This window comes from Cyprinus carpio, chromosome A8 (assembly GCF_018340385.1).
Source record: "Cyprinus carpio isolate SPL01 chromosome A8, ASM1834038v1, whole genome shotgun sequence".
Lineage (NCBI taxonomy): Eukaryota > Metazoa > Chordata > Actinopteri > Cypriniformes > Cyprinidae > Cyprinus > Cyprinus carpio.
The window spans coordinates 21,230,391-21,256,811 of NC_056579.1; the positions used below are offsets into that span (position 1 = coordinate 21,230,391).

The window sequence follows — 26,421 nt, forward strand, 5'->3', positions numbered from 1 at the left end:
ACAGAGCCATCTGCAAAAGACTAGCTACTCCATAAAGCAACTAAAGTCATCCGTGCTTCAGTTTCCTCTGCTGGGTGAGAAAGCCTGATTCTGACAAGCAGAGGACTTCACAAAAGAAGAAGAAGATATTCATTTTAGCATGTGCAGTTGCTGATATATACACGGAAGTCTTATGTTTAATTTTCTGTGATATTTATGAACTGATATTTCAACTTTATTTTGTGACACAGCTATACTTTTCCATCATTTACTGCAATACACGTGCAGCGAATTGTTGTTCAAATAATAAATGTTATATTAAACGGCTTAGAGCTTAATGTATTTGCTGTGTTTGTCAGGGTCAGCTTATATGAAACTGTAACACACTGCATATTGCAATGCATAAATGTTTATTTAGAGCTTTTATTATCAAATGATCGTAATGAACTACAAATCGAAATGATGACATTAGAATAACAAAGCCCCAAAAGTGTTTATTTAGAGCTTTTATTTTGAAATTAATTTCATTTTAGGAACTCATTGTGCTGTTAAAATGTCTGTGTAAATGTTTAATCACATATGTTATCATATTGCTTGTATCGTACTGTTATTTCTTCATTTTGACTTAGGAAAATGTCAGTCAGATGCTGGTTTTACTGAGTTTTTAGACATGTAATTGCGTGTTATTTACAATTGAATGAAAATGTAGGTGAAAGTGTAGGTGTTCAAACGTTTATTAAATTCAATTAGTTGAACTTAAGAGTGTTTATTTTTTTTCTTTGACACACTTAAGCAGGACTTTAAGTATCTGTAAAGTTTCAGAAACACTGTCCTTGTTACACATAGTAAACTATGAGCAACTAACCCTAAGTACATTTTACCAAGTAACAGGCCTACAGGTGTTAATTAATAAATGTAAATGCAGTATAGTCAACAAATCAAAATAAATGTAGGTTCATTCTTTAAAGCAGGACAGATACTGAAATGTATTTTAAATTATTTACATTTAATTTGACATTATTACAAAGTGCACTTTTTAAAAAAGTAGGCTACTTGAACATATCCTAGAAATGAAAGTGTAGCCTACTCTCTCTAAGTACACTTAAGTGCGTTTTTTTATTTCATTGCGATTTAAGATGACCGATATTTGAACGACAGTGCCATCATTTAAATTTTAAAAGACAATGTAGAAATATAGGCTAAAATGAACGATACATCTGATTTACACAATTTACGGGCCCCGTGAGGTATTAAAAGCTTTCAAACATTTTGCACATAGTTAATAAAAATACAAATCTTAATTCCATTTTAGTCCAGAATAAGGTGCACGTTTTACGTTGCTTGAATGAAACAGAAAATGAAGGGACAAATCGCACTCTGTTAATATTACATTAAATTCAGGTATAGTTTATTTTTTAAAATATATTTTTAGTATTGACGTACGCTACATGTGTGCATTGAACACAATTAAGCACACTTCCTTTCGATTTGATTTGATTTGATCGTTTCGATGTCAGTGTTTTCTAATAGCGGGTGTCCGCCGCGAGGTGGCAGTAGGTTATCATCAGTGGTCTGGTCCTGACGAACAGAGGGAGAAGAGCAGGGTTGTTGTTGTTCTCCGGGTGAGGTGTTGTCATCTTTAGCATACAGTTAAACGACATTTAAAACAAAAAAAACGGAGCTTTTTGGCGTTCCTCTCTCCACCGCCGATCATTTAAGCAGTATGTGGATTCCCGCCGATGGATGTCACGACAAACACTGAGGAGATTTTAGCTGAGAGCTCGATCCAGCTGCTTGAACTTGAGGTCTGAGCTTGAATCCTAAACCACGTCTGAGACTGGAGAATCGGTTTCTTGGCTACCTAGTGAGCTTCCTACCTAGACAGCATGCATCAGGCATCATAGCCGTGCAGCTCACTAGATTCTGACACACGGCATTATATCTCCAGGGTTGTCAGGCGCGTTACATTATTTATCGTGGTTTGTTAGGTGAGTTTGCGAGATTTGACTGTTATTAGTTAAGTGATTTAGTTATTATATTGATACTGAGTATTCTTGATATAGTTCATATATCAAGACTGAACATAAAAAATTTATGAACTCATGCTGAGAAATTGAGAATAGTGTACTTAAAATCTTAAAAGTATTTCTTAACACACTTAAATACACTTTTAAAAAGGCCGGGCTCTTTATAATAAGGTCACATTAAAAATCTTTCAAGTAAATCATTTTTAAATAACTGTTTTAATAATAGTTTGCCATGTTTTGAAGAAGTACACTTATTTTGATGTGTTGATTAACATACTAAAGCACATGTAGAATACTTGATTGTACTTTTAAATGTTTTTTTTTTATATTTCATTTAAAGTTAATACATTTTAAGTGTACAAAATCCTAAATACGTAATTACAAATATATTTAAGAAGTAAAGGTACATTTTTAGAAATAATATAAAATGCACTTAAGTCCCTCATAAGTGGGTCAAAAAAAATCAAGTTAAACTAATTACATTTAATATAAATGTGAGCTATAATGCATTTTCATTTAATTGCAGGTAACATGCAGTTAAGTGTCCAAAAACATAACATCTGGTTTTAAGTGTATTATTTCCTAAATTAGAACTTATTTTGAAAGTATGCTGAAGTGTAGTTCTTTTTCACTTGGGCAGTAATCATTCAAACTCTTTCGATCGCAGCTCAATGTCGGTGTCAGTGGAGAAGAGGGATGCCTGGTTCCCCCCGGACTGGGAGGATGACGAGCGGATGGCTTTCTTGTTCTCTGCCTTTAAGGAGAACCGAGATGTTGACTGCACAGACTGGGATGGGAAGATAGACTTCTGGAGTCCTCTGATCATCGATCACTGCAGGCGACACGGTTCGGTGTGTGTGAGTCTGCAGGAGCTGAATGAGAGCTTCAGGAGGAAGGGCTCTGTCCCTCTGGGCTTGAGTACTGTCCTTCAGAGCATGATCAGGTAAGTCACTGTCACCTCAAGCTCAGTGATGTTTAATCGTGACGTGGATTTGTTTTATTGTCCTTCTAGAGGGGGTAAGGTGCAGAAGGAATCAGACTTTGCTGCAAACGTAGACTTGGGCTGGTTGTCGTGGGGAGTCGGACTCTTGTTGGTTCGACCTCTGAAATGGACTCTGTCAGCTCTTCTGGGCAGTGGGAGGGTCCCACTGGAGGAATCGTTCGTTGTGATAGAACTGGTGAAAGTAAGTGCAAAACCCACAGCATGAGTACCCATTAATACCCATTTCCTGCATTTATACACCACCTCTCGAAAGTGTTTGGGGTCAGTACAATTGTTTTTATTATTATTATTATTTGAAAGAAATTAATTTAGGGCCAGATTTACTAAACAGGGCAAATCAGCATGAGAGCATAATTGCATAAAGGCGCATATGAGAGTGGAAGATGTTTTCATAATGAGCAATGCAGTCTACTAAGGGTAGCGCAAATCAGAATAGGGTCGCAGACAAGAAGAGCTGACGATGATCAGGTGTGATCTACTAACACCACGGGCTCAAGATGGGTTAAGATGCTTTTATGGGGTGGTAAATAATGACAGTTACCAGTATATTAAATGCAAACCTTAGTAAAATCACTTTGCATGATTCTTTTAAAACTACTACAGATGCTTATGCAATAAGGTAAGCAACAAAAATAACTGTATCCACACCTTATTGTCACTAATGTTTCACTGCATGTGTTTAGTAAATCCTGACAATAGTTTTGTTTGTTTTTTTTTTTTAGAAGAAGTAGTTATTTTGTTATTGTGTTTTTTATTCATGGATGGTTTATTATGTTGTAATGTAGTAGTAGTAGGTTGTTATAGATTTTTTTTTTTTATAAATGTATTTTTTTTTTTTGTTTTTATTCATCGAAGAATCCAGAAAGAAGTATTATGGTTTCCATTTTAAAAAAGGCAGGACAACTGTAATAATAATTAATGTTTCTGAAGATCATGTGACACTGAAGACTGCAGTAATGATGCTGAAAATTCAGCTTTGATCACAGGAATAAAATACATTTTAAAAGATATTTTTTTATAAAGATGTTTCACAATATTACTGTTATTTGTGTATTTACTGTAAATAATTTAAGACTTGGTGAGGATAAGAGACTTCTTTCTTATTTTCAAAAAATTTAAAAACTTGACGACAAAAGATTTAAAGTGCAGTGTAACTGTGTAAGAGAATCTTTTTTTACCCATATTTTTTTTTTTTTTTTGTCAAACTTTGTGTTGTGAAATGACTGGTAAATATTTTTTTTTTTTTTTTGTCAAACTTTGTGTTGTGAAATGACTGGTAAATTTCCCTTTTCCTGTGATTTATATATATTTTTTTTTTTTTTTAAGCGAATGCAAAAACATCCTGCAAAGTATGTAGGTTTTTGCAAATTTTTAATGTCACAAAACTTTGTAAAAAAGGTTTTTATTTGTGAAAAAAATGAATTTAATGAAAAAAATAATCTATCATTTATAAGCTTATTTTTTTCCCTTCTTGGGCCTAAAAATTAAGGAATTTTTGTCAATATTGATAATTAAACAATATTTTGCTAAATGTGCTTTTTTTGATGGATAAATAATGATGAGAATAAAACCACCAGTAGGTGGCAGCAAGCCCCTGTTTTGATTAAAGATTAATTTAATTGTTCAAATCAAACGATTCAATGAAAGTGTCTTTTGACCTTGGCCTGCGGGTAGTTATCGGTCAGAGCTGAGCGCAGGCTGTTTTTCCTCTTGCAGGAAAAGGCTGTGGCACTGTTGGCAGCGTATCGGACTTCTCCTTTATCAACACACTCTCTGGTGTCTTTCCAAGAGCTGCGAGCTCTCTCCTCACACATCTGTCCGGATGAAAGCTCGCTCTGCCTGGCTCTGCTGCAGCTACAGAGAGAGAAACATGTCACCGTCTCACTCCATGAAGGAGAGAAGGTGTGTTTGTGTACAAGAGCGAACCTTGATGTAGACACAAAGACTTTAGGACAGAAAGTTGATGCGTTTTGAAAATTCTGTAATAACGCAGGTAATACCATTTTTAGTGAATCCTTACAGCACTACCATTTCTTTTTCTTTTTGTTTTTAAAATTAACTTTTACTATACCTTTTTTTTTTTTCTCTCGCAGTTTTGAGTTTGTACCTCACAAAACCAGAATTGTGAGATGTAAACAAAGGAAAAAAAGGAAAAAAAAATATTATTTTTATATTGTGCGATTCTGAACATTTTTTCCCCAGAATTGCGAGTATATAAATTTTTTTTTTTTTTTAAGGGTACAAATAAAATTAAAAAAGCTAAATCTAACAATTTGGACTTTTTTCCCCCTTACAATGCTGAGAAAAAAATAAATAATTGTGAGATTTACTTTTTTTTATGATTATTCCGTGATGGAAATGGGGTTCCACAGTAAAAACATTTATAGATTTCTATTTCAAATCATGTTTCCACAAGAAGTATTTAGCAGCACAACTGTTTTCAACATTGATTTATAATAATAAATGTTTCTTGAGCAGCGAAGCAGCATAACAGAATGATTTCTGAAGAATCATGTGACACTGAAGACTGGAGTAATGATGCTGACCATCCAGGAATAAATTGGGTTTTATTACGTTTTTGATGTTTTTATTTTAATATGTTACTTTTTTTATGAATGTTACTTTTTTTTTGTTTTTTTGTTTGTATATTTGGTGAGGAGTATTGTGTTATGGATAATTTTTGCTGGTTATGCAATATGTGTAGTTAATATCTGATGCAGTCATGTTTGAACATTTCTTTAACCAATCAGTGCTCTGAATGTGTCGCTAAAATCGCATGCAACTGATTGGTCGATTAGTAACTTTTAGCACTTGTTTGGTTTCAGATTGCTCAGTTCTAATGTAACTTTTGACCATGTCCATGCATAGCTGGTGAAGTTTAGTCAGGCAGGACAGGGACGTGTGCCTTCTGTTAGCGAGGTGGACCTGGGCATCTATCAGCTCCAGCGCAGCGAGAAGCTTCTGGAGGAGAGGGTGGAGGCCTTGGGACAGGAAGCAGAAAAGTGAGCCAGTTCATCCTAATTGTATTGATGTTATTGATGTGACATGATTGGTAATTACAGTGGTGCTGAAGCTAAATTATGCATTGTATAATGTACAGGTGTAAGCAGCAGGCAAAATCGCTGCTTAAAGAGGGAAAGAAATCACAGGTATGAGCACCCTTTTGTGTTTTGTGCCTATTTATTGTAATAGGCGAGAAAAGTGTTTTAACGGATTCCCACTTTTTCCTGTCACAGGCCCTGAGGTGTTTACGTGGGAGCAAGCGGGTGGAGAAGAAAGCGGATCGTCTGTTCGCTCAGCTCGAGACGGTCAAGGGGATCCTGGACAGAATAGCAAACTCCCAAACTGACCGCCTGGTGAGATGCACAAACACACAGATGCACTGACCGTCTGCTGTGAGTGTGAACGTCACCCACACTTCACCACGCCAGCACTCTGTTGTACTGTTGTCTACACTGCTTAAAACGGGGATTCCCAACATTTTTTTGTCAGCCCACCTAAAATTTTTCCTTGAAGTACTCCCTGAGAATATTTCAGTAACTTAACAACACATTCACATGGTTCTCTGGTATCATTTAATAATCACATCACATTATGACTGCACGATAGTACATATTTTAATCGTGATTGTAATTATTGCTTCTCTCAGTTAAGCATAATCATCTTATTTTCCCACAGGTATTAATCTTGAAAAAGTTTTTTATATGGAAATAATGTGGTTCTTTTTAACCTTAAACTGCATAAACACATTTCATTACACCAAATACACAAAATAATGTTCTTTTTAGCAGCATCATATGACCCCATTAAACAGACACATTTTTTCCTCCATTGTTTTACCTAATCTCTCCAATCTGCAAACCATTCGCATGCGCTCTCTTACATTACGGAAAAACATTACTGTGTGTATATTTTCATTTTTACCTCACAATTTTTCATCAAAATGCTATAACCGGTGACTTATGCACGATTTCTCCAGTAATTTAAATGTAAATAGTTTTGTTGTTGATGCACATTAAAACACTGAAGCATATCCATTATGCAGGCTTAATGAAATGTTTTCATATGTGTGAGCAGGTGATGCAGGCATACCAGGCAGGTGTGGCGGCGCTGAGAATCTCACTGAAGGGTGTGACTGTGGAGCGAGCAGAGAACCTGGTTGATCAGATACAGGAGGTGATTCATCAGAAACTTGCATTTTAGTTGCATTGTTTATGCTTTATTAGTTAGAATATAATTATAAATTATAGAATTTTTTTTTTTTTTTTTGTACAGTTATGCGACACTCAGGATGAAGTCAACCAGACTCTTGCCAGTGGAGCGCTGGATTCTGGTATACAAGTTTCACTTTGTTTTATCTAGATGTATTTTTTAGACTATATGCATTTCCCAGATTGATTCTGTATATCAGCAATGTCTGCAGACCATGAGAACTTTTCATGGGTGTGTGATTAGTTCGCTATAACTGCTATTTCTTCTACTGTTCGGTAATGAATGACAATACCTTCACTCTTTCACAATTGAGCTGGATCGAGTCTTTACCATAAAGCTGCCTTAAATCCCAATGCTTCGTGTTCTTATAGGTGAGGATTCAGAGGAGTTGGAGGAGGAGCTGAAGTCATTATTGGAGAAAAACATCCCAAATAACGACGTGCTCCCAGTGGTCCCGACACATCCTATTTCTCCTCCAAGGAAAACGTGTATCCCAGATGCTGATTTTGTCCAGTTTCTGCCCTCCGTGCCTGATTCCAGTCTAGGCATCACAGACGAGGAGCTGGACAGAGAACTAAGTCGACTTACAGGCTCTGTCACAGGTTTCTTTACACGTTTCTGAAACGTCACTAGTTAATGGGGTTTAATAAGGCAAGCGTCACTGTTATTATTATTGCTTATACTTTGAGTGGTGTTGCCAAAAATACAGAATTGATTTCTATACGTATTGATACTGAAACATTTGAAAGGGTTTCAGTATTGATACAACAATATCAATAATTTTTCTCCAAAATAAAAGCGTGAAGATTTACTTCTTGCAAGTGAATATATTAAGACCTAAGTATTATAATTTTAGTGCTGCTGTGTAAAGTAAAATAATATACTAATTTAAATATAAATTTAAAATTTTACATTATTTTGTATTACATTTTTATTACAATAGTCATACTTAGTTTTTTGCCTTTTAAATACTAATTGTCATACTTATATATATTTTTATTATATTTATATATACTAATTATATATACACATATATATATATATAATATATATATATATATATATATATATATATATATATGACACAGAAATATATTACTACTGTAATGCATCTACACTATTAAATACATATATGTACAGTAAGATGTTAAAAATAATTTATTAATATGTTTTTATTATTATAATTTCAAAACTACTTTGAAATAAACTATGTTGTATAAAGCAGTATATTAATAAAGCTGAATTTTAATGTTTGTGGCAATTCTTCCCTGTGGTATCAAAAATGGCACTGAATATTTTTCAAACTATCAAAATGAGAAATTCCAGTATCTTGTCAACACTTACTTGGAGGCAGGGAATATAGTGCAAAAATTAATTACTTCATAGAATTAATTCAGCGGTTTAGTTTGAGGATAAGCTAAACAAGACACAACATTTTTGTCTTTGGAAGGTTTCACAGAGACAGCAGTGTCGCTGTTTGCTTTAATATTATGTTGTTGTTGATATACAAGATTCATGTGTGAAGTTGACACACTTCTATATTTCTTCGTGTTTTCTCTTCTCTGCTCCTCAGCTGTGCCGAGAGGAAGTCTTTCAGCTCAGAGGAGGCCGGAGCCGGCACAGTGACCGAGGGCGCCGCACAAGCAGCCACTGAAATGGTTTAATCACTATACAGTACAGAGAGCCATCTGACACATGTGTGTCCTTGCATTGTATTAAGCCCTAGCAAGTCTTTATGAAAAGCCCTTATTCATGTTTGTAATGGCATGTCTATTTTCATTTTTTAAAGAAAGTTTTAAGAGTGGCCTTTTTGAGTTTGTAAAGTCTGTACAATGTATTATTCTAATAAAACTACAAATTATGATGCCAAATAAAGAGTATTCTGTGCACTTTGTTTTGATAATTGAGACGCTCACTCAGGTGTCTTTGCATTATTAATATTAATATTATTTTATATGATTATTATTTTTATTATTATTGTTGTTTATTTATTTTTTTAAGAGTATGGTATATTCAAATCTGTAGTTTTAAGTACATAGCCATATTAATGAGATATAAACAAAGTTTGAGGTCGGTAAGTTGTGTTGTTTCTGAAAGATGTCACATATTCTTAAAGCTGCATTTATTTTTAAAAGGGTAAATGGAGTAAAATAATAATATTGTGAAATTATTCTTAGAATTTAAAATAAAAATACATTTCTGTATTATTCCTGTATTAAAAGCTGTATTTTCAGCATCATTACTCTTCAGTGTGTTCACTGTCACATGATCTTCAGAAATCAGTGTAATATGCATGGGCAAAAAGCTATTTGTATACATTTGTGCTTTATTTTAATGATTATACTATGAATAGAAAGTTCAAAAGAGTTTCATTAGTTTGAAACAGACATCTTCACAACATTATAGATGTCTTTACTGTCACATTTAAATGAACAATGTCACTAATTAATAAAATTATTAATTAAAAAAAATGTTACTGACTCCAAACTTTTGAACAGTAGTGTAAATCTATCCTTACATATATATATATATATATATGTATAACGAGAATGTGATTTGAATTACCTTCCAGTAACGAGAATATATGATTTGAATTATATATATAGTGTTCATTTATATATATATATATATATATATACATATATATATATATATTATTATTATTATTTTATTTTATTTTTTTTCTTATTGAGAATACTATATAAACAAATATGGAAGCAGTTACAATACAAAAATATAAAATAATAAATAAAAAATACAGGGGTATATAATTAAACAAAACAATTGTTTTAAAAGCTCTTAGAAATAATCCCAAAGTAGTACTGCATTTCAGCAAGCACAACATAAAAAAGTGGCTTCTGACTTGAGAACTTACATTTATGTATATAAAGCTTTGTTAAAAGATAAGAGGATTAAGTAAGTATATTTAGTTTTTCTGTAAATGCACTTTTTTTTCAATTAACAAGTTCAAACAAAGCATTTCCCAAAGTAAAGGAAATTCTTTATCAGTATTCTCAATAATAAATAAGGAAAAGTTTAGTGACGAACGGGAAGCGCAAAATGACGTCAGAGCAGCAGTGTAGACGCAGGCGCGAGTTTCCGGATTTGGCACGCACGCGCACTGACCGTTTTCACGTGTACCGAACTGAACTGTTGGTCGGTAACTAGCGGCTTTTCTCGACCACATTTGACCTGAAAGGAACTGAAGTGCCGTATTTCGTGTTCACCAAGAGGATTTCAATCGCAGGACCACTGAATTAATAAGTCTCAGAGGATGGCTTTATTATAGACGCATCCGTCCCTGATGTAACGTAGCCGAACGGTGAGAACACACTCCTTGCGATCATACAGATATTTATATTTATCTGGCCGGAGGGTAAACACATCTGACAGCATGTAATCAGTCGAGTCTGTCTCTCCAAAACCTCACAGACATGCTTTTAATGATAAAATAGGCATCCGTTTATCATCGAAACTGTTCTCGGCCTGATCAGGCGTTAACTGTGGTGGTGTTTCGAAATCTAGTGAGCTGCCTATCTAGAGAGCATGTAGGGTGTGTGCTTTTCATGAATTATAACGGTCGTAAGCGCCTTTGAAAGCCCCGATGAATGATGTCTATGTAGGCGACTAAATAGACATTAAATGTGATCTGTCGCTTAGGTCTACAAGTGAACTTGTTAAAGTTTCACATCGTTCCGTGCTGATAGTGCGGTTCTGTTTTCACTTCCTCATGTCAGGACATGCCACGTCGTCTTAGCACACCTGAACACGTGTGAAAGCCCCTGATGAGGAGGAGGAGGATGGGGATGCCCTGACCCGTGACGTCATGGAGGAATACACCTGTAAGGTTACTAGCAGCAGCGGCCAGTGAAGGGTTGATTCGTCCACATCACCTGCTCGTCCCCTCCAGCAATGGGAAGGCAAGTACACAACTCAAGTCAGTTGAGGAAAGTGGTTTTCTCCAGTGGAAGAAGCTGATGTGAAATGTGATGTACTGTATGTGATGGTAGTGATGGAAGAAACAGACCATTCCGAAGCTTCGAACCAATTGGAAAATGATTCACTGTTTCGAAGCGCTCGAAACACCACACGCCTGCTGGTCAAAACTGTATAGATGCAACAAAAACTTGCATAAAAGCAGCTTTTGCAAACCCAATGAAAACGCTTTCTTGAAAGTATAATATATTAAATGCGATCAAAATAATAAAATACCTTTAAAAATGAGGTGTATGTTGGCAATAAATATGCATCTTTAAAATAATTACTATTGATTTCCAAAGGCTTGTTTTGTTTGTTTTATGGAGAGCTCGTCTAAACAGGCCAGTAATGGATTATTAACTACTACTCATCCTTTTAATTACACAAATGTATCATTAAAAATGTCTACAAATTGATCAAACTGATCCGAGATTGTATAGCCATAGACGCTGATGCAGTGGGTCGCCACTCATTAAACTCGCATGATACACTGTTCAACAGAGATCGACCCCCTAAGATGAGCTATTGAAATTTCGAGACATTTAGAAACAGTTATGACGTAACAAAGCCTCGTGTACTGAAATCACGTGACTTTGGCATTTTGATACTCGCTCCGAACCACTGTTTCGAAACAATTCATGAAGCAGTGTTTCAAAAGTGGCCATTACTATGTAATGGCAAATAAATTCCTACCTTATTGTTTATTATGTGATGTTTCTGCTGCTTGACAAACCTTTGAAGTCAACTTAGCATAAGAAGAGATGCTGTTTGCTTTCTAAACGCACAGTCTTGGTCTTACTGTAAATGGTTCACTGGTGCAGACTAAATCTCACAATTCAGACTTTTTTGGAAAAATGTCTGAAAAAAATTAAAATAGTTTTTTTTTTCGCCATGGAGAATAAAAAATTGAAACAAAGACATTCTTCTTAGAACTGCGAGTTTATTTAGCAGTTCTTAGTTTAGCATGTATCTTACAATTCTAATTTAATATCTCGCAGTGCAAGAATAAAATCAGAATTGAGTCACAATTACCTTTTTTATTTTTTTTATTCCGTGGTAGTAATAGGCTTCCACAAAAAAGTCAATTAAAACATACAAGAACATACTTTTTGATTTCTATGTTTATTTATTTACAGTAGATTGGCACTACTTGTCACTGCACTAACATTAGGATAGCTGTGTTCATTGGATGAAGCAAAAACACCATATTCATCATATCCTAACCACGAGCTCTGCTTTTCAGTACAATGGTAACCACGAAAACATCCACAACAGAAGCTCTTTGAAATGTTCAACATAACATGTGTGGTCACATTTACTGCTGTTCAGCAAGTTTTCTCAGCTGCAATCCAATCATTTCAATTGCAGTCCACGCTATTGGGAACTTTGCGTGAGGGTGAATGATTTCGGCATGTCCTGTGAATTTATTCACCACTTTGCTGCTTGGTTTGAAAGTGACTTCTGTGTGAGCAGCCAAGCTAAAAGGATCCAGTAACCATAGTGATAGTTTTCTCATCACTATTTTTACCCTCTCTACAGGATTAGCATTTCCTGCCTGTTTCCAGCATCCTGGCACTTCAGCCTGTCTCCGGTGGTTCTGCCGCGGTTCCTGTTGCCTTCCTTCAGGCAGTTGCTGCTGCTGGGTCTGTTGGCTGGTGTGATGGGGCTGCTGTACCTGCTGCTGGTCACAGGGAAGGGCCAGTACAGCTGGTTAAGAGAGGACCGACACCTCCACACGTAAAACGCCTTTCAGTTCTCATCGGTTCTATTATTCCTGTTATGCATCTGAGCAAATCTAATCATCCTGATTGATGTGTCTCCACTAGACGTTTGGGTCGGGTGCCGGACATGGAGGCCACAGACACCAATAACCCCAACCTGAACTACGGGCTGGTGGTGGACTGTGGCAGCAGTGGCTCCCGTGTGTTTGTGTACACCTGGCCTCGGCACAACGGCAACCCGCATGAGCTCCTAGACATCAAACAGATGCGAGACAAGAACAGGAAGCCTGTAGTCATGAAGATCAAGCCAGGTCAGTGTGCGAATGAATGAACAGAATGTTGGCGGCTTGAAATGGTGAATGGTCAAATAATTAGGGCTGGGTTGACAATATCAGTTTGCTGATTTTAATCAGTTCTCGTTTTGATGAACCGATATTGAATCCCAAGAATCAGTCTTTAAGTCTATGCTCTTTTCTGTTGATGTGTGAACAAAAGTTACTAAACAATATACAAAATAGTATTAAAGTATTATTTCTTTATTGATTTAATTTTTAGAATTTGAGTGAATGAATGAATGAATAAATAAATAAACGGGTGCACATGGTTGACAGCTGTTCCAAATCACGATTTTAGATCGATTAACTGTAGGGATGTAACGATTCACTCAACTCAAGATTCGATTCACAATTTTTTTTTTTTTTTTTTTTACAAAATGAGATTTAAGGCAAATTATAAATTAAATTTGTCCTTTTATTATTGCTTGGACAAAATGCTGTACATTTCTTTGTGAAACTTAAATATAACACTATAATAATATACTAATATAGCACTTTTTTATTTGTAAGTCGCTTTGGATAAGTGTCTGCTAAATGACAATATTTAAATATAATGTAAATGTAAATAACCAAACTAAATTGAAATTTTAAACAAGCCCTAAATCAAATAAATTAGTAACAGAAATAAAATAAAGCTTTTTATATAAACAAAATAAGGCTTTGTCTGTGCTTTCCATTTAAATTAGAGGCAACTACTGGATTTTAATCAAGATTCAAACAAAGATGCTGCATACATGCAACATGAGCAGTTTTTAATCTAAATTAGGTTGTATAATTTAAAAATTTGAAGCAAAAACAAAATGGTTTGACTTCAGTTTTGTGAAACTATACATAACAAATATCTGCATGAAACAGAAACAGCAGACGAGCTGAACGAGACGTTTTACTTGGTTACCGCTGTAAACAAAGCAGCTTTGCGCTTATGAACTAATGTGCATTATACAATAATTCTCAATTTATTATTCAATTATTTTTTTTATAGTTATATTAAATGGGTCACTATGTGTGAGCACCAAACCAAATCTCCAGGTGCTTTCATGAGAACCAGACTGAAAAACTTATGTGCACCACAGAAAATAAATAAATAAAACAAAAAATAATAATAATAATAATAATAATAATAATAAAATGCAATTAGATGTTTCCTTTTTTTTTTTTAATAAACATAAATAAATAATGCACATTTAGTTTAATTGCAGGTAAAAAATATTTATGGCCGGTAAATTTTCTCAAGTCACTGGCCATCACCAAAATGTGTCATGTCTCATGTAATCGCTCAATCAGTGTTTCAACTGTGAAAAGATAAAAGTGCTAGAAAACCATGTCATTTAATGCTGCATTTAACTCAGGAAAGCCTTTCAGTATTCATAAACTCGTTAGTCAGCTAGAAAAATCTCTAGAGCGGAGCATTTTGGTATATATGCACTACATTAAATATTCATTATATTTTACTCAACTTATCATTTTAATTTTTTTACTTAAGTGATGTCTTATTTAATGTATGTTTGTGTAAATCTTTGATTTAAATACAAGTTTGACAGCCACTCTTTAAATATTTATATTTCAAACGTGAATTGGAGTAGAAACCGTTTACATCATTATAAAGTTAATATTATAAAAACTAATACAACTGATACAATTTAAATTTAAATATATACTGCACCTGATATATATCCAAATGAATGGGTATATCGAATTAAATCAAATCCAGAGCTTGTAATCCAATCATGAAATTTGTGTCAGTACCCAGCCTTATACGTAACACTACTTCCTGTCTATTCAGGTATTTCTGAGTATGCATCAACACCAGATAAGGCCAGCGACTACATCAGCCCTCTGCTGAGCTTTGCTGCTCAGCACATCCCTAAGAACAAGCACCAGGAAACGCCCCTCTACATCCTGTGCACCGCGGGAATGAGAGTCCTGCCTGAAAGGTGTCCGATCACACACTCGCACAAATATAAACCTCAAATTAGCTGCACGCTGTGGGTAAGCTGCCGCATGTGCTAAGATTGGGTTTGTTTGCAGCCAACAGGAGGCCCTGCTGGAGGATTTGCGGACTGACATTCCTGTAAATTTCAACTTCTTGTTCTCCGACTCCCATGTGGAAGTTATCTCAGGCAAACAGGAAGGTAAGACCCACCTCTGAACCTCTTCTAGATCACCTCTAGAGTCATTAGTTCGTAAATAAAGGGGAACTTTTAAATGTTGCACAAATCTACACTACTGATACTGAATGTTTTTTTTTTTTAATGTTTTTAAAAGAAGTTTCTTATGCTCCTCAATGCTGCATGCATTTAATCAAAAATACATTAAAAACTGCAATTATTATTATTGCAATATATTTTAAAATGTAATTTATCCCTGTCATCAAAGCTGAATTTTCAGCATCATCACTCCAGTCTTCAGTGTCACATGATCTTCAGAAATCATTCTAATATGCTGATTTGTAGTGATCGACCGATATTGATTTTTTTTATTACCGATACCAGTTATTTGCATGTTTATGTGCCCGATAACCGATATGCAGAACCAATATTTATTAACTGTTATAAAGTAAATAAATGACTGAGTGAAGAAAAAACATACTTCACTTTGGTTTTTCCTCTTTTTAGTGTTGAACATTAGTCTTTCATGTTAAATTTAATCTTTATATTACAACATTAAAAACATTTTATTTATAAAAAGCATCAACAGCAACAACACTAATATTAACAATAACAATATTAACATAATGTTTTCAAATGGAGAAAATAAATACAGGACAGGAGTCATATCAACTTCATTTTAAACTACCGTTTTAGTAGGTTTATAAGCCGTTTAATAGCTACAGAGTCAAGAATAATTCACTGGATAATATTCTCTGGAATATAATAAACAAAACATCATATTTTATTGCATTTCTCAACTGGAATGTTATATCAAAATTATTAATAATGTTTTGTCCTTCTAGATTATAAAATGCCTGATGACAGAGCGGTTTATCAATGCAGTTACACTCAAACTGAGATTGCTCGCAGCGATAATAAATAATTTCCATAGAGATGTATTTATTTAGATGTTTATTAGCAAAATAATGGTTATATTGTAAATGTTAATACAATTTAGGGTGTTTTAAACAAGTGAATCTTGTTAAAAGTTATATGCGGTGGCCGTGCTGGAGCATTGAGCATCAACCAGGAGAGCAAACAGCAATATGAAAGTGGCTTCACGAGACTAATGATGGAGCAAATTTACAACAGAGAGAGAATTAAATTCAGTGCTTTTTCCCAACATGCGCACATTCATGGCTGTATTATTTAACTCATGCAAAGTTACGTCTTTATTGGGAGAGGATCTTGACGCATTATCTGTGTGACTCCGACTTCACGAGACTTACGATGAGCATAGACAACAGAGAGAGTATTAAATTCAGTGCTTTTATGTCCAACATGCGCTCATTCATGGCTGCATATTAATTCAGACAAAGTTACGTCTTTGTTGGGACAGGACTTGATGGATTATTTAACATGACTTCGTGAGTTGGTCTATTTCTTAGAGCCAAGCTGCATAAACTACATATCGGGCATTTATGTAATGCATCTAATTTGTGCTTAACTGGCTTTTATGTTAAATTAAGTTTACTAACTACAGCAAATCAAGTACCCGCACACTGTTGTTGTTGTCTCGTCTCCCCTCAGACACGCTGCAATGGCAATCCTGTGCAATTCTTAAAATCAGTGAATCCGATATTACAAAACCGATATCCGATATTTATGGTAAAATGCCTAAATATCGTGGAAAATATCGGTAAATCGCTATATATCGGTCAATCTCTACTGATTTGCTGCTTAAGAAACATTTCTGATTATTATCAGTGTGGAAAAACAGTTGTGCTGCTTCATTTTTTTGTAGAAATCTAGATTTTTTTTTTTTTTCAGGATTCTTGTTAAATAAGTTTAAAACCACATTTCTTTTAAAACTACTGACCCCTATTTTTTTAACAGTAGTGTACATGTTTTTTTTTTTTTGGCTTTTGAGTGAAAATCTGAATTCTGTGGAATTGATTTGATTGATTGCTTGATTGCTTGATTTCAGGAGTATATGCATGGATAGGAATCAACTTTGTCCTGGGCCGATTCAATCATGTTGAGGATGGTAAGTGATATCATACCATTTTCTTTTTCATAACAATTAATAGCCCCTACAAAAGATTGCTTTCCAGCTCCCCTCTCCTGTCTTTCTTGTTGTTATATTTTTTGTCCTTTGTTTCTCAGAACATGAGGCAGTGGTGGAGGTGCAGGTTCCTGGCAGTGACCAGCAGGAGACGCTGGTACGCAAGCGTACGGCTGGCGTATTGGACATGGGTGGTGTCTCCACTCAGATCGCATACGAAGTGCCCAAAACTGTAAGCTTTGCTTCTCCACAACAGGTTATTATCTTTGAAAATTTCCCATATTTTTGAAAGCTGAAAGTTTGGATTTGTCATTCTCTCATTCTTGTTCTCCTGGTACTGGTCCTGTGGTTCTTGGCCCAGTGCAGTACAAGGCCTTGGTGAATTTGCTGAACTGATGCCTTGGACTGAGATAAGCCTGCTGCATGTTCATATAGCAGCATTGTGCTAAAGCTCTGAGAACAATACTAATCACTCTTCAACAGTAATTTCTCCACTTCTATATTCACAGTAATTTTCACCACTTCTATGATACATTAGATCTTCTTCTTCTTCTTCTTCTTCTTCTTCTTCTTCTTCTTCTTCTTCTTCACCTGAAGTCATTTACAATATTAGTAATGGTTTCTTACACCAGAAATATTGTGCAACACTCTCTCATTGCAGTTTGTAACTATTCTGATTTGGTGAATTGGTGGCGTATTCACATTTAGTCTCATTCGGATTCATTTATATGATCACATTCAGGTTAATTCATACAGTCTCATTTGGACTAATTTGTACGATTTTATTCAGACTAATTTGTACAGTCTCATTCGGACTAATCCATACAACTGCATTCAAGCTTATTCGTACGATTTTATTCGGACTAATTCGTACAGTCTCCTTTGTCCAGTCTCATTCAGACTAATTTGTACAATTTTATTCAGACTCATTTTTACAGTCTCATTTGGACTATTCCACACCATTGCATTTAGACTAATTAGTACAGTCTCTTTCGGACTAATCCATACAATTAGTGGTCGACCGATACTGTTTTTTAATAATAAAAATATATAATTAAAAGGGGAGTAAACACTGTAACCAACGAGGCACTCAGTATTCTGGGAAGTTTGTGTGCATTGGGAATCACTTTTTTTGTTTTTTTAAATAAAGCCAAGGTAACACTCATTTTACATGCAGAACACAGTGAAAATGACATGAATATGACATTGGGCAAAAGCATGAAGCCCAGAATAATTTAAAATCACGAGTTTAAAGTTTGTTGATCGCGCTTCTCAGTGAAGCTGAAGTCTCCTCCTGTCAGCACGGACCGACCGTCACGCAGAGTACACACGATCGTGCAGGTCACATGCACACTTCATAAGATCTCACAGCTAGATTCGACTAAGTTTGCAAGGATTTTGAAATTAGATGTCCATTAGTCATTCAAAGATTTGTTTAAATTATATAAATGTGTATTTGCTGAATGCTGATGGCAAACTAGAAAGTATTATATTAATTCGTACAGTCTCCATTGTTCAGTCTCATTCGTACCATTTCATACAAGCTGTTTGCGTCCCACTGAGGGTTTGGTGTATTGGTGGACCTTCATCCTTAGGGTTTGTTTTGTTTTTGTTTTTAAATCTCATGTTTTTATTAACAATAATAATAAAAAAAATACAGCTTCATATGAATTCTCCCCAATTCACTAAAATGTTTTCTTATGAGATCAAGCTATTTTTTTTCCCTCTCTTAATATGACTATTTCTTACCTATCTGACTCTCAGAATTAATGTTTATTTCTGCTGTACCTTTAAGGCTTCTATATGTAAATCAGATAATCCTGTTTATCTACTTTTAATTTTTATCTACTATTATTGATATGGCCCCTTTAAAGGGATACTCCATCCCAAAATGGAAATGTTGTCATTAATCACTTACCCCCATGTCGTTTCAAATCCATAAAAGCTCCCTTTGTCTTCGGAACACAATTTAAGATATTTTGGATGAAAACCGGGAGGCTTGAGACTGTCCCATAGACTGTAACAGTGTCAAGGTCCAGAAAAGTATGAAAGACATCGTCAGAATTGTCCATCTGCCATCAGTGATTTAACCGTAACGTTATGAAGCGACGAGAATACTTTTTGTAAGTGAAGAAAACAAAAATAACAACTTTGTTCAGCAATTCCTTTTTCAACTGTTTCCTCTGTGTCTCTCCATATCACCGTATGCTCTTCTGTATCATTCTGTTTCTACATGTATTTATTCTTTCATTTGAAAGAAAACAGCGCGTCCTTGTGGCGCCGAGGACACAGAAGACCGTAGGCAGTTTGAGTGATGTGGAGAGACACAGAGGAGACAGTTGAATTTGAAGTTATTTTTGTTTTCTTTGTGTACAAAAAGTATTGTCGTCGCTTCATAACGTTACGGTTGAATCACTGATGGCAGATGGACTATTCTGATGGTGTTTTCATAATTTTATGGACCTTGACACTGTTATTTATTTGGCAGTCTATGGGACAGTCTCAATCTTCCCAGTTTTCATCCAAAATATCTTAAATTGTGTTCCAAAGACGAGCAAAGCTTTTACGGGTTTGGAACGACACGGGGGTAAGTGATTAATGACAAAAAATGTATTTTGGGGTGGAGTATCCCTTTAAACAATATTTTGATAATTTAATTGAATCCCAGTAATTTGGGGAGAGTTTCATAATCTAATATTAGCAGTCCATGAATTTGGTGTGTGTATGTGTGTGTGTGCATGCATGGTTTATTTGTATTTTCTGAATATAATATTTGAGTTAATTCTGTATGTTTAATTGTTTTAGAGGAAAACTCCTCCATACAAATCCTGATGGCCTCTAATCTGAGATAACAGGATATCGCTGGAATCAAACACAATCAGAATGAAGTGTTCAGTGTTTTCATGTTCTGTAGTATTTTTCTACATCTTTATTAGAGCTTGAGAGCTGTTAAAGGAATGTTCTCAATCAACACATGTTGAGCTCAATGAACCGCACCTGTGCTGTCGATTACCACTGAACAGAGTTCTCATCTCTCATTTTGTAAAAACAAAATATTCATTAATAACCAGAAGTATCTCTGCCTGCAAAATGACAACTTACTACTTCAATTTTTTTTTTTTTTTTTTTTTTTTTTGTAAGAATGAATAAAATATTCTTAAGGAAAATACAAGCTGCAGAAATCCCTCCAGATTGTCTTGCCCCATAGACTTCCATTGTAAGTGCATTGTTCTAAATGTTAACTTTTACTGAGGCATGAGTCACTAATTGTAAAAACAAAATATTCATTAATAACCAGAAGTATCTCTGCCTGCTAAATGACAATTTAACCCCGAACATTCCTTTAAATGTCATTTTACAAAGATGATGATGCTGCTTTGCTGGCTCTGCGTTTAAAGAAACATGCAATTGAAGCACACTTCAGAGTAGATCTGTAGTTCTGTATTTTTGGAAGATGCTTTAATAGTTGCCCAGAAGGAACCTCTGTTAACATCTGTCTCCCACAGCTGTCTTATATTTCTGTCTGTGTTTCACTGTGTGCTGCCAGGAGGAAATAGCCAAGAATTTGCTGGCGGAGTTTAACCTGGGCTGTGACGCTCACAGAACAGAACACGTGTACCGCGTTTACGTCTCAACATTTTTGGGTTTCGGTGGAAATGCGGCCCGCCAGAGATATGAGGAAAACCTCATCAGCACCACACAAATCCGAAACAAGTAAGATCAAATATTTGTAGAGCATGAGCTAGATAATGTACACTACCATTCAAAAGTTTGGGGTTTTTAATATATTTATATTTTCATTCATCAAAGACATATTAAATTGTTCAAAAGTGACAGTAAACATTTCTGTTTGACATAAATGCTGGTATCTTAATCAAAGAATAAAATTAGTCACAATTTCCACAAAAATATGAAGCAGCAAAACTGTTTTCAGCATTCATAATAATAATCATAATAATAAAAAGAAATGTTTATTTAGCATAAAAATCAGCATATTAGAAGGATCACGTGACACTGAAGACTGGAGTAAAGATGCATCACAGGAATAAAATACAATATATAATTTAAAAATATTTGTTATCATTTTATATATATGTGTGTGTGTGTATATATAGATATATATATATATATATATATATATATATATATATATGTATATATATTATGTATATATGTATGTTTCTATAAGTTGTATAAATTATATTATTTTATATAAGTATTAGTTTTATATTCTTAATATAGAATATATTCGAACAAAAAAAGTTATCTTAAATTGGAATATTTCAAAATATTACTGCATTTACTGTATTTTTGATCAAATAAATGCAGCCTTGATCAGTTAAAAAAATTAAATGTAAAATAAATAAATAAAAGAAACTTTAAAAACATTTTAAAAAATTGTACCAACTGGTAAAAAAATCTTACCAAACAGTAATATTAAAATGATAACTTATGTTTTAGCCTATTGATGCTATTCAGTATCTGTCTAGTTTTTTACGAAAAAAATTATTTTAATATATATATATATATATATATATATACTTTATGTACGCGAAGAAAACAAAAATAACTTTGTTCAACAATTCCTTTTTCAACTGTCTCCTCTGTGTCTCTCCATATCACCGTATGCTCTTCTGTATCAGCCGCCACAAGGATGCACTGTTTCTACGTGTATTTATTTTTTGATTTGAAAGAAAACAGCGCATCCTTGTGGCGTGGAGGACACAGAAGACCGTAGGCAGTTTGAGTGATGTGGAGATATATATATATATATATATATATATGTGTGTATATATGTGTATATGTGTGTATATATATATATTATTTATATGCACCCAAATACATCATGAAACACCAGTATTTACAAAACAAGTCTAATTGAAAAACTTGATGACCAAATTAAGAGCGCAGTAAGATTATCAAAGTATTCATCATGGTGGATAATTGTATTTTGAAAATATATTGTGAATATTTGATGTTTTTATCGATCACTACTGTCTCATGTTCCTGTCTCTAGGCTGCTGGGTCAGCATCAAGGAGAGAGTGCAGACTCGCCCATCCTCGACCCCTGCCTGCCAGCCGACCTCCAGGATGAGGTGGGTCCTCAGGAGCAGAGGGTGCACCTGCGTGGCACTGGAGACTTCGATCGCTGCCGTCTGCTGCTCCAGCCGTTCCTCAACCACACCAATGACACCAACACATCGCTGAATGGAGTCTATCAGCCGCCCATCGACTTCACCAACAGCCAGTTCTACGGCTTCTCTGAGTTCTACTACTGTACTGAAGATGTGCTGCGCATGGGAGGAGACTACAACTCCTCCAAATACTCCAACGCTGCTAAGGTACACTGACATGTTACAATGTTCATGCTGCTCTTTTTCTATAGAATCAAAGCACGCTGTGGCTGTCAGGCTCCAGAGAGAAAGGTTCTGTTGCAGTTTGAACATTCTTGAAAATGTCTCTTTTTGTGATGCATAAACGAAAATTAGAAGAAAGAAACAAGATTTTTATTACAGCATTTGTTTCAGATATCCACATGTATCCCAATGGACCATGTGGTGTTCCCGGTCAAAAATGACCAGCCTACAAAAATTGCTCATAAATTTTTCATTATTATGTTTGCTTTCACTAACCTTCTCCGTTTAATTTCAGAGTTACTGTGCCACCCAGTGGAAGACTTTGAAAGAGCGGTTTGATCGAGGACTTTACGCCTCACATGCTGATCAACATAGATTGAAGTAAGTTTAAAATACAAAAACCTCTTCATTTTCTCTTCAGTATAAAGGTTTATGGTAGAAAATAATACATCAACCGTTTGGACATACCACAGTGTCGAGGATGATTTTGGAGAAAGGTATAAACAGGCTGCTCCTCTCTACCTCTCTACCTCTCAGGTATCAGTGCTTCAAGTCTGCATGGATGTATGAGGTGCTGCACTCAGGATTTGCGTTTCCAGCGGCGTATGAGAATCTCAGGACGGCCCTGCTGGTGTATGACAAAGAAGTGCAGTGGACACTAGGAGCCATTTTGTACCGCACACGTTTTCTACCTCTGAGGTACATGCATACACACTCCAACTTATTTTTTCAGCATTTTTTTCTTAAAAAAAAAGAAGAAAAAAAATATTTATTATTTATTTATTTTTAAATTGAGCAAGGACGCATTAAGTTGACCGTAAAGTTCCTAAAAAAAATGTAATGTAGTTTTCACAACGAGATAATATATTTTCCACTTTCCAGTATTTTTTGCAACTTTAACTACTAAACTTTAAAATCTTTTTTTCTCTCCTTTTTTTTTATTTTTATTTTTTTTTTTAATAATAGCCAACCAATTTTCTAAGCATTTAATTTTTACATTTGCCCTGTAAAAATTAGCATCTTCCAACTGTTATTTACCAGAAATGCCATTTTGTTTACATGAGCTTAGTGTCTCAGAGACAGAGATGCAATTTTATGTGTTTGCTGCTTAATAATATTGCACAGTTGTTTTTAGTTGAATTTTATAGCACATTTTATTTTATAAAATATCTCTATTAAATAGAGCCATAAATATTATTTGAAGTTACAGTAGACACCTTACCAAAAGTGTCATGATACTCATACTATACCATACTAACACAAAAAAAATCACATTAAAACAAAATGTTAACATTATTTTATTTTGTATACATTTAATTAAATAATGTCTATTTATTTGAAAATCTAATACCGGAAAATCTCTTTGTTTTGTGAACATTTCTGACATGTTTTCTTGTGTTTTGGTTTGTCAGGGATATCCCGCAGGAGAGTCTGAAAGGCTCTCACTCTCACTGGCACCACAGCTTCTCCTTCATGAACAACCACTATCTGTTCCTGGCCTGTTTTCTGGTGGTGGTTCTGTCCATCCTCCTCTACCTGCTCCGGCTGAGACGCATACACAAGCGCTCCACACTCCTGCACAGTGCCTCTGGCTCCGTCCAGTGGCTGGAGGAGGGCCTGGGTTCACCAGACCTCACTGTTACCCTGTAGGGCCTGGACCAGCTGGCCAATCACTGGAGGAGACGTACCTCTCTAATAATCACGGTTTTGTATCCTATCAAGTCCTTCTCTTACCGTCATCACGTCCAGCCCCTCGCTGGCACAGAATAATTTGCAAAGGACTCTACATGACATTTGCAGCCAATGCCAGTCAAACTTTGGTGTAATGTGAAGATTGCAGCTCTGGAAAGGACCGTATGGCTGCCTCTGATCAGCTGTGATGTTTAGTTGTTTATTTATTAAGAGGAACGCTGAGGCTGCCTTTTGATTTTCAATGTCACTATCAATGTGAAAGAGGACAGGTCACTTGAGTATGTTTTATATACGTGTCCCCGATTTGGATACTCCATAGTCTACACAAGGTTCTTCCGGCTGTTGCCTCAACTCAAGACTGTGCGCATGATTAAACATTTATTAAATTTGTTTGGTTGTGCCAAAGAGAAACAGAGTGAGCATGTGTATGTATGTGCACCTTGATTTTTTTTCTTCTTCTTCTTTTTCTCATCGCCCATCATTTCTATGACTTCACATGCGGGTGAAGCTGTAAAATGTTATTTAAACATGCAGAGCTCTATGATGAGAATCAGTGCAATATTAGAGGGTTAAAATCACATCTTTGCGTTCCAGCTTGCAATATATATTAATAGTTCACCCAGAAATAAATTGTCATGTTCTTCCAAGCCCATATGACCACTTCTGTTGCACGAAATTATAATGAATTAGGATCAAGATTTAAAAATTACAAAAAAAGCACCATCAAAAAAATAATTGTGCATATGATGTGAAGTATTAATTCTGAAGCCAAACGATAGCTTTGTGTGAAGAAGCACCAAAAATTGAAGTCATTTCAGTCTGTTTCTCACACAAAGCTATCATACAGTATAGTGTACGAGTCGAATGGGCCAGTTTAATGGTACTTCTGTGATGCTTTTTTTTTTTTTTTTTTGATTTGAGTCATTATTTGTTGTTATTTTTTTTTTAAATTATTCATTTTTTTTCGTTAGTAGTAAGGTATTGTTGGTTTGGTTTGGAATAAGGTGGTGAGAACCAACCTTTAAAGGTAGAGGTTTAATTTTGTCAAAAATCACTTCCCTCAAGTTATTCTAAACCTGTATGAATTTCTTATTTTCTTCGTCGTATATTTTTAAGAATGTTGATAGCCAAATGTTTTCTGCTCCCCATTGACTTCCATAGTATGTTTTTTTTTTGGGGGGTTTTTTTTTTTTTTTTCCTTTCTGTGGAAGTCAGTGGGAACCAACGACTGTGGGTTACCAATATTCTTCAAAATATCTTCTTTCGTGTTCAACAGAAGAAAGAAACTATTACAGGTTTGGAACAACTTGAAGGGAGTATTTTTCAAGGTAACTTTACTGTACATTAGGGTGTATTATGACAGGATTCCAGAGACAAAAACATGCATCTTAAAGCCATTTGGGATTTAAGCGGTGTTCATTGCCCTGATTGAATGTGTAAGTCTGTGTATTTCAGTGCAGATTCTCAATGACTTGTTTTTCTCAAAGAAAACATCTGATGTGGGGTTGTTGTCACTGCTGTATATTGTTGGTGTTTGTCATGCACACGTACCATATTCACACAAAAGTTTGCACGCAGAAACATCAATTCCTTCAATATTGCTGTTGTCAAAGATAACGAGAAATTAAGAATTAAAAATGTGTTTTGTGTGATTTCTTCCTAATGGTGCTTGCTAAAGTGAAAAACTCAGAGACTCTTGACTAAGACAAGTGTTGAGTTCTTCACAATCTGAGGACTTTGTGGCAGTGTTGCCAAGTCCGCTGTTTTCCCGCGGAATTGAGCTACTTTAACACTTGTCGCTGGTTGTTTTTCATGTCTGCGAGGTGAAAAACGACCCCAATAACGTGATATTTATCCCCGGAAAGCGATTTTTAACGGGGGACCCCCTCGTAACGCGATTGGGGCTAGTTTTGTTGTGAAAACCTGGCAACCCTGGTCAGTGTTTTATTTACGATGTACTCT

General features: G+C 35.1%; 2 protein-coding genes across 6 annotated transcripts; both read left to right on the forward strand.

Annotated features, from left to right (window-relative positions):
• Window positions 1-1,463: 1,463 nt before the first annotated feature.
• Window positions 1,464-9,098, forward strand: LOC109085723 (charged multivesicular body protein 7-like). 3 transcript variants are annotated; one of them, XM_042762774.1, is made up of 11 exons: window positions 1,464-1,601; window positions 2,674-2,949; window positions 3,019-3,190; window positions 4,726-4,911; window positions 5,878-6,011; window positions 6,110-6,158; window positions 6,246-6,365; window positions 7,087-7,185; window positions 7,285-7,342; window positions 7,593-7,823; window positions 8,795-9,098. In XM_042762774.1, exons 2-11 carry the CDS (start codon window positions 2,678-2,680, stop codon window positions 8,845-8,847), a joined length of 1,374 nt encoding a protein of 457 aa, XP_042618708.1. In that variant the 5' UTR covers window positions 1,464-1,601; window positions 2,674-2,677; the 3' UTR covers window positions 8,848-9,098. The 3 variants fall into 3 exon arrangements, with proteins under 3 accessions (XP_042618708.1, XP_042618706.1, XP_042618707.1); XM_042762772.1 differs by having other exon boundaries at window positions 1,546-1,784; XM_042762773.1 differs by having other exon boundaries at window positions 1,552-1,843.
• A 1,249-nt stretch (window positions 9,099-10,347) lies between these two features.
• Window positions 10,348-24,870, forward strand: LOC109085724 (ectonucleoside triphosphate diphosphohydrolase 4-like). 3 transcript variants are annotated; one of them, XM_042762775.1, is made up of 13 exons: window positions 10,348-10,543; window positions 10,959-11,141; window positions 12,739-12,936; window positions 13,026-13,231; window positions 15,039-15,189; window positions 15,284-15,387; window positions 17,333-17,392; window positions 17,512-17,666; window positions 20,958-21,124; window positions 22,428-22,752; window positions 23,063-23,148; window positions 23,305-23,466; window positions 24,180-24,870. In XM_042762775.1, the coding sequence occupies exons 2-13, from the start codon at window positions 11,134-11,136 to the stop codon at window positions 24,415-24,417; spliced, it is 1,860 nt and encodes a 619-aa protein (XP_042618709.1). In that variant the 5' UTR covers window positions 10,348-10,543; window positions 10,959-11,133; the 3' UTR covers window positions 24,418-24,870. The 3 variants fall into 3 exon arrangements, with proteins under 3 accessions (XP_042618709.1, XP_042618710.1, XP_042618712.1); XM_042762776.1 differs by having other exon boundaries at window positions 17,512-17,642; XM_042762778.1 differs by lacking the exon at window positions 10,959-11,141.
• Window positions 24,871-26,421: the final 1,551 nt, after the last annotated feature.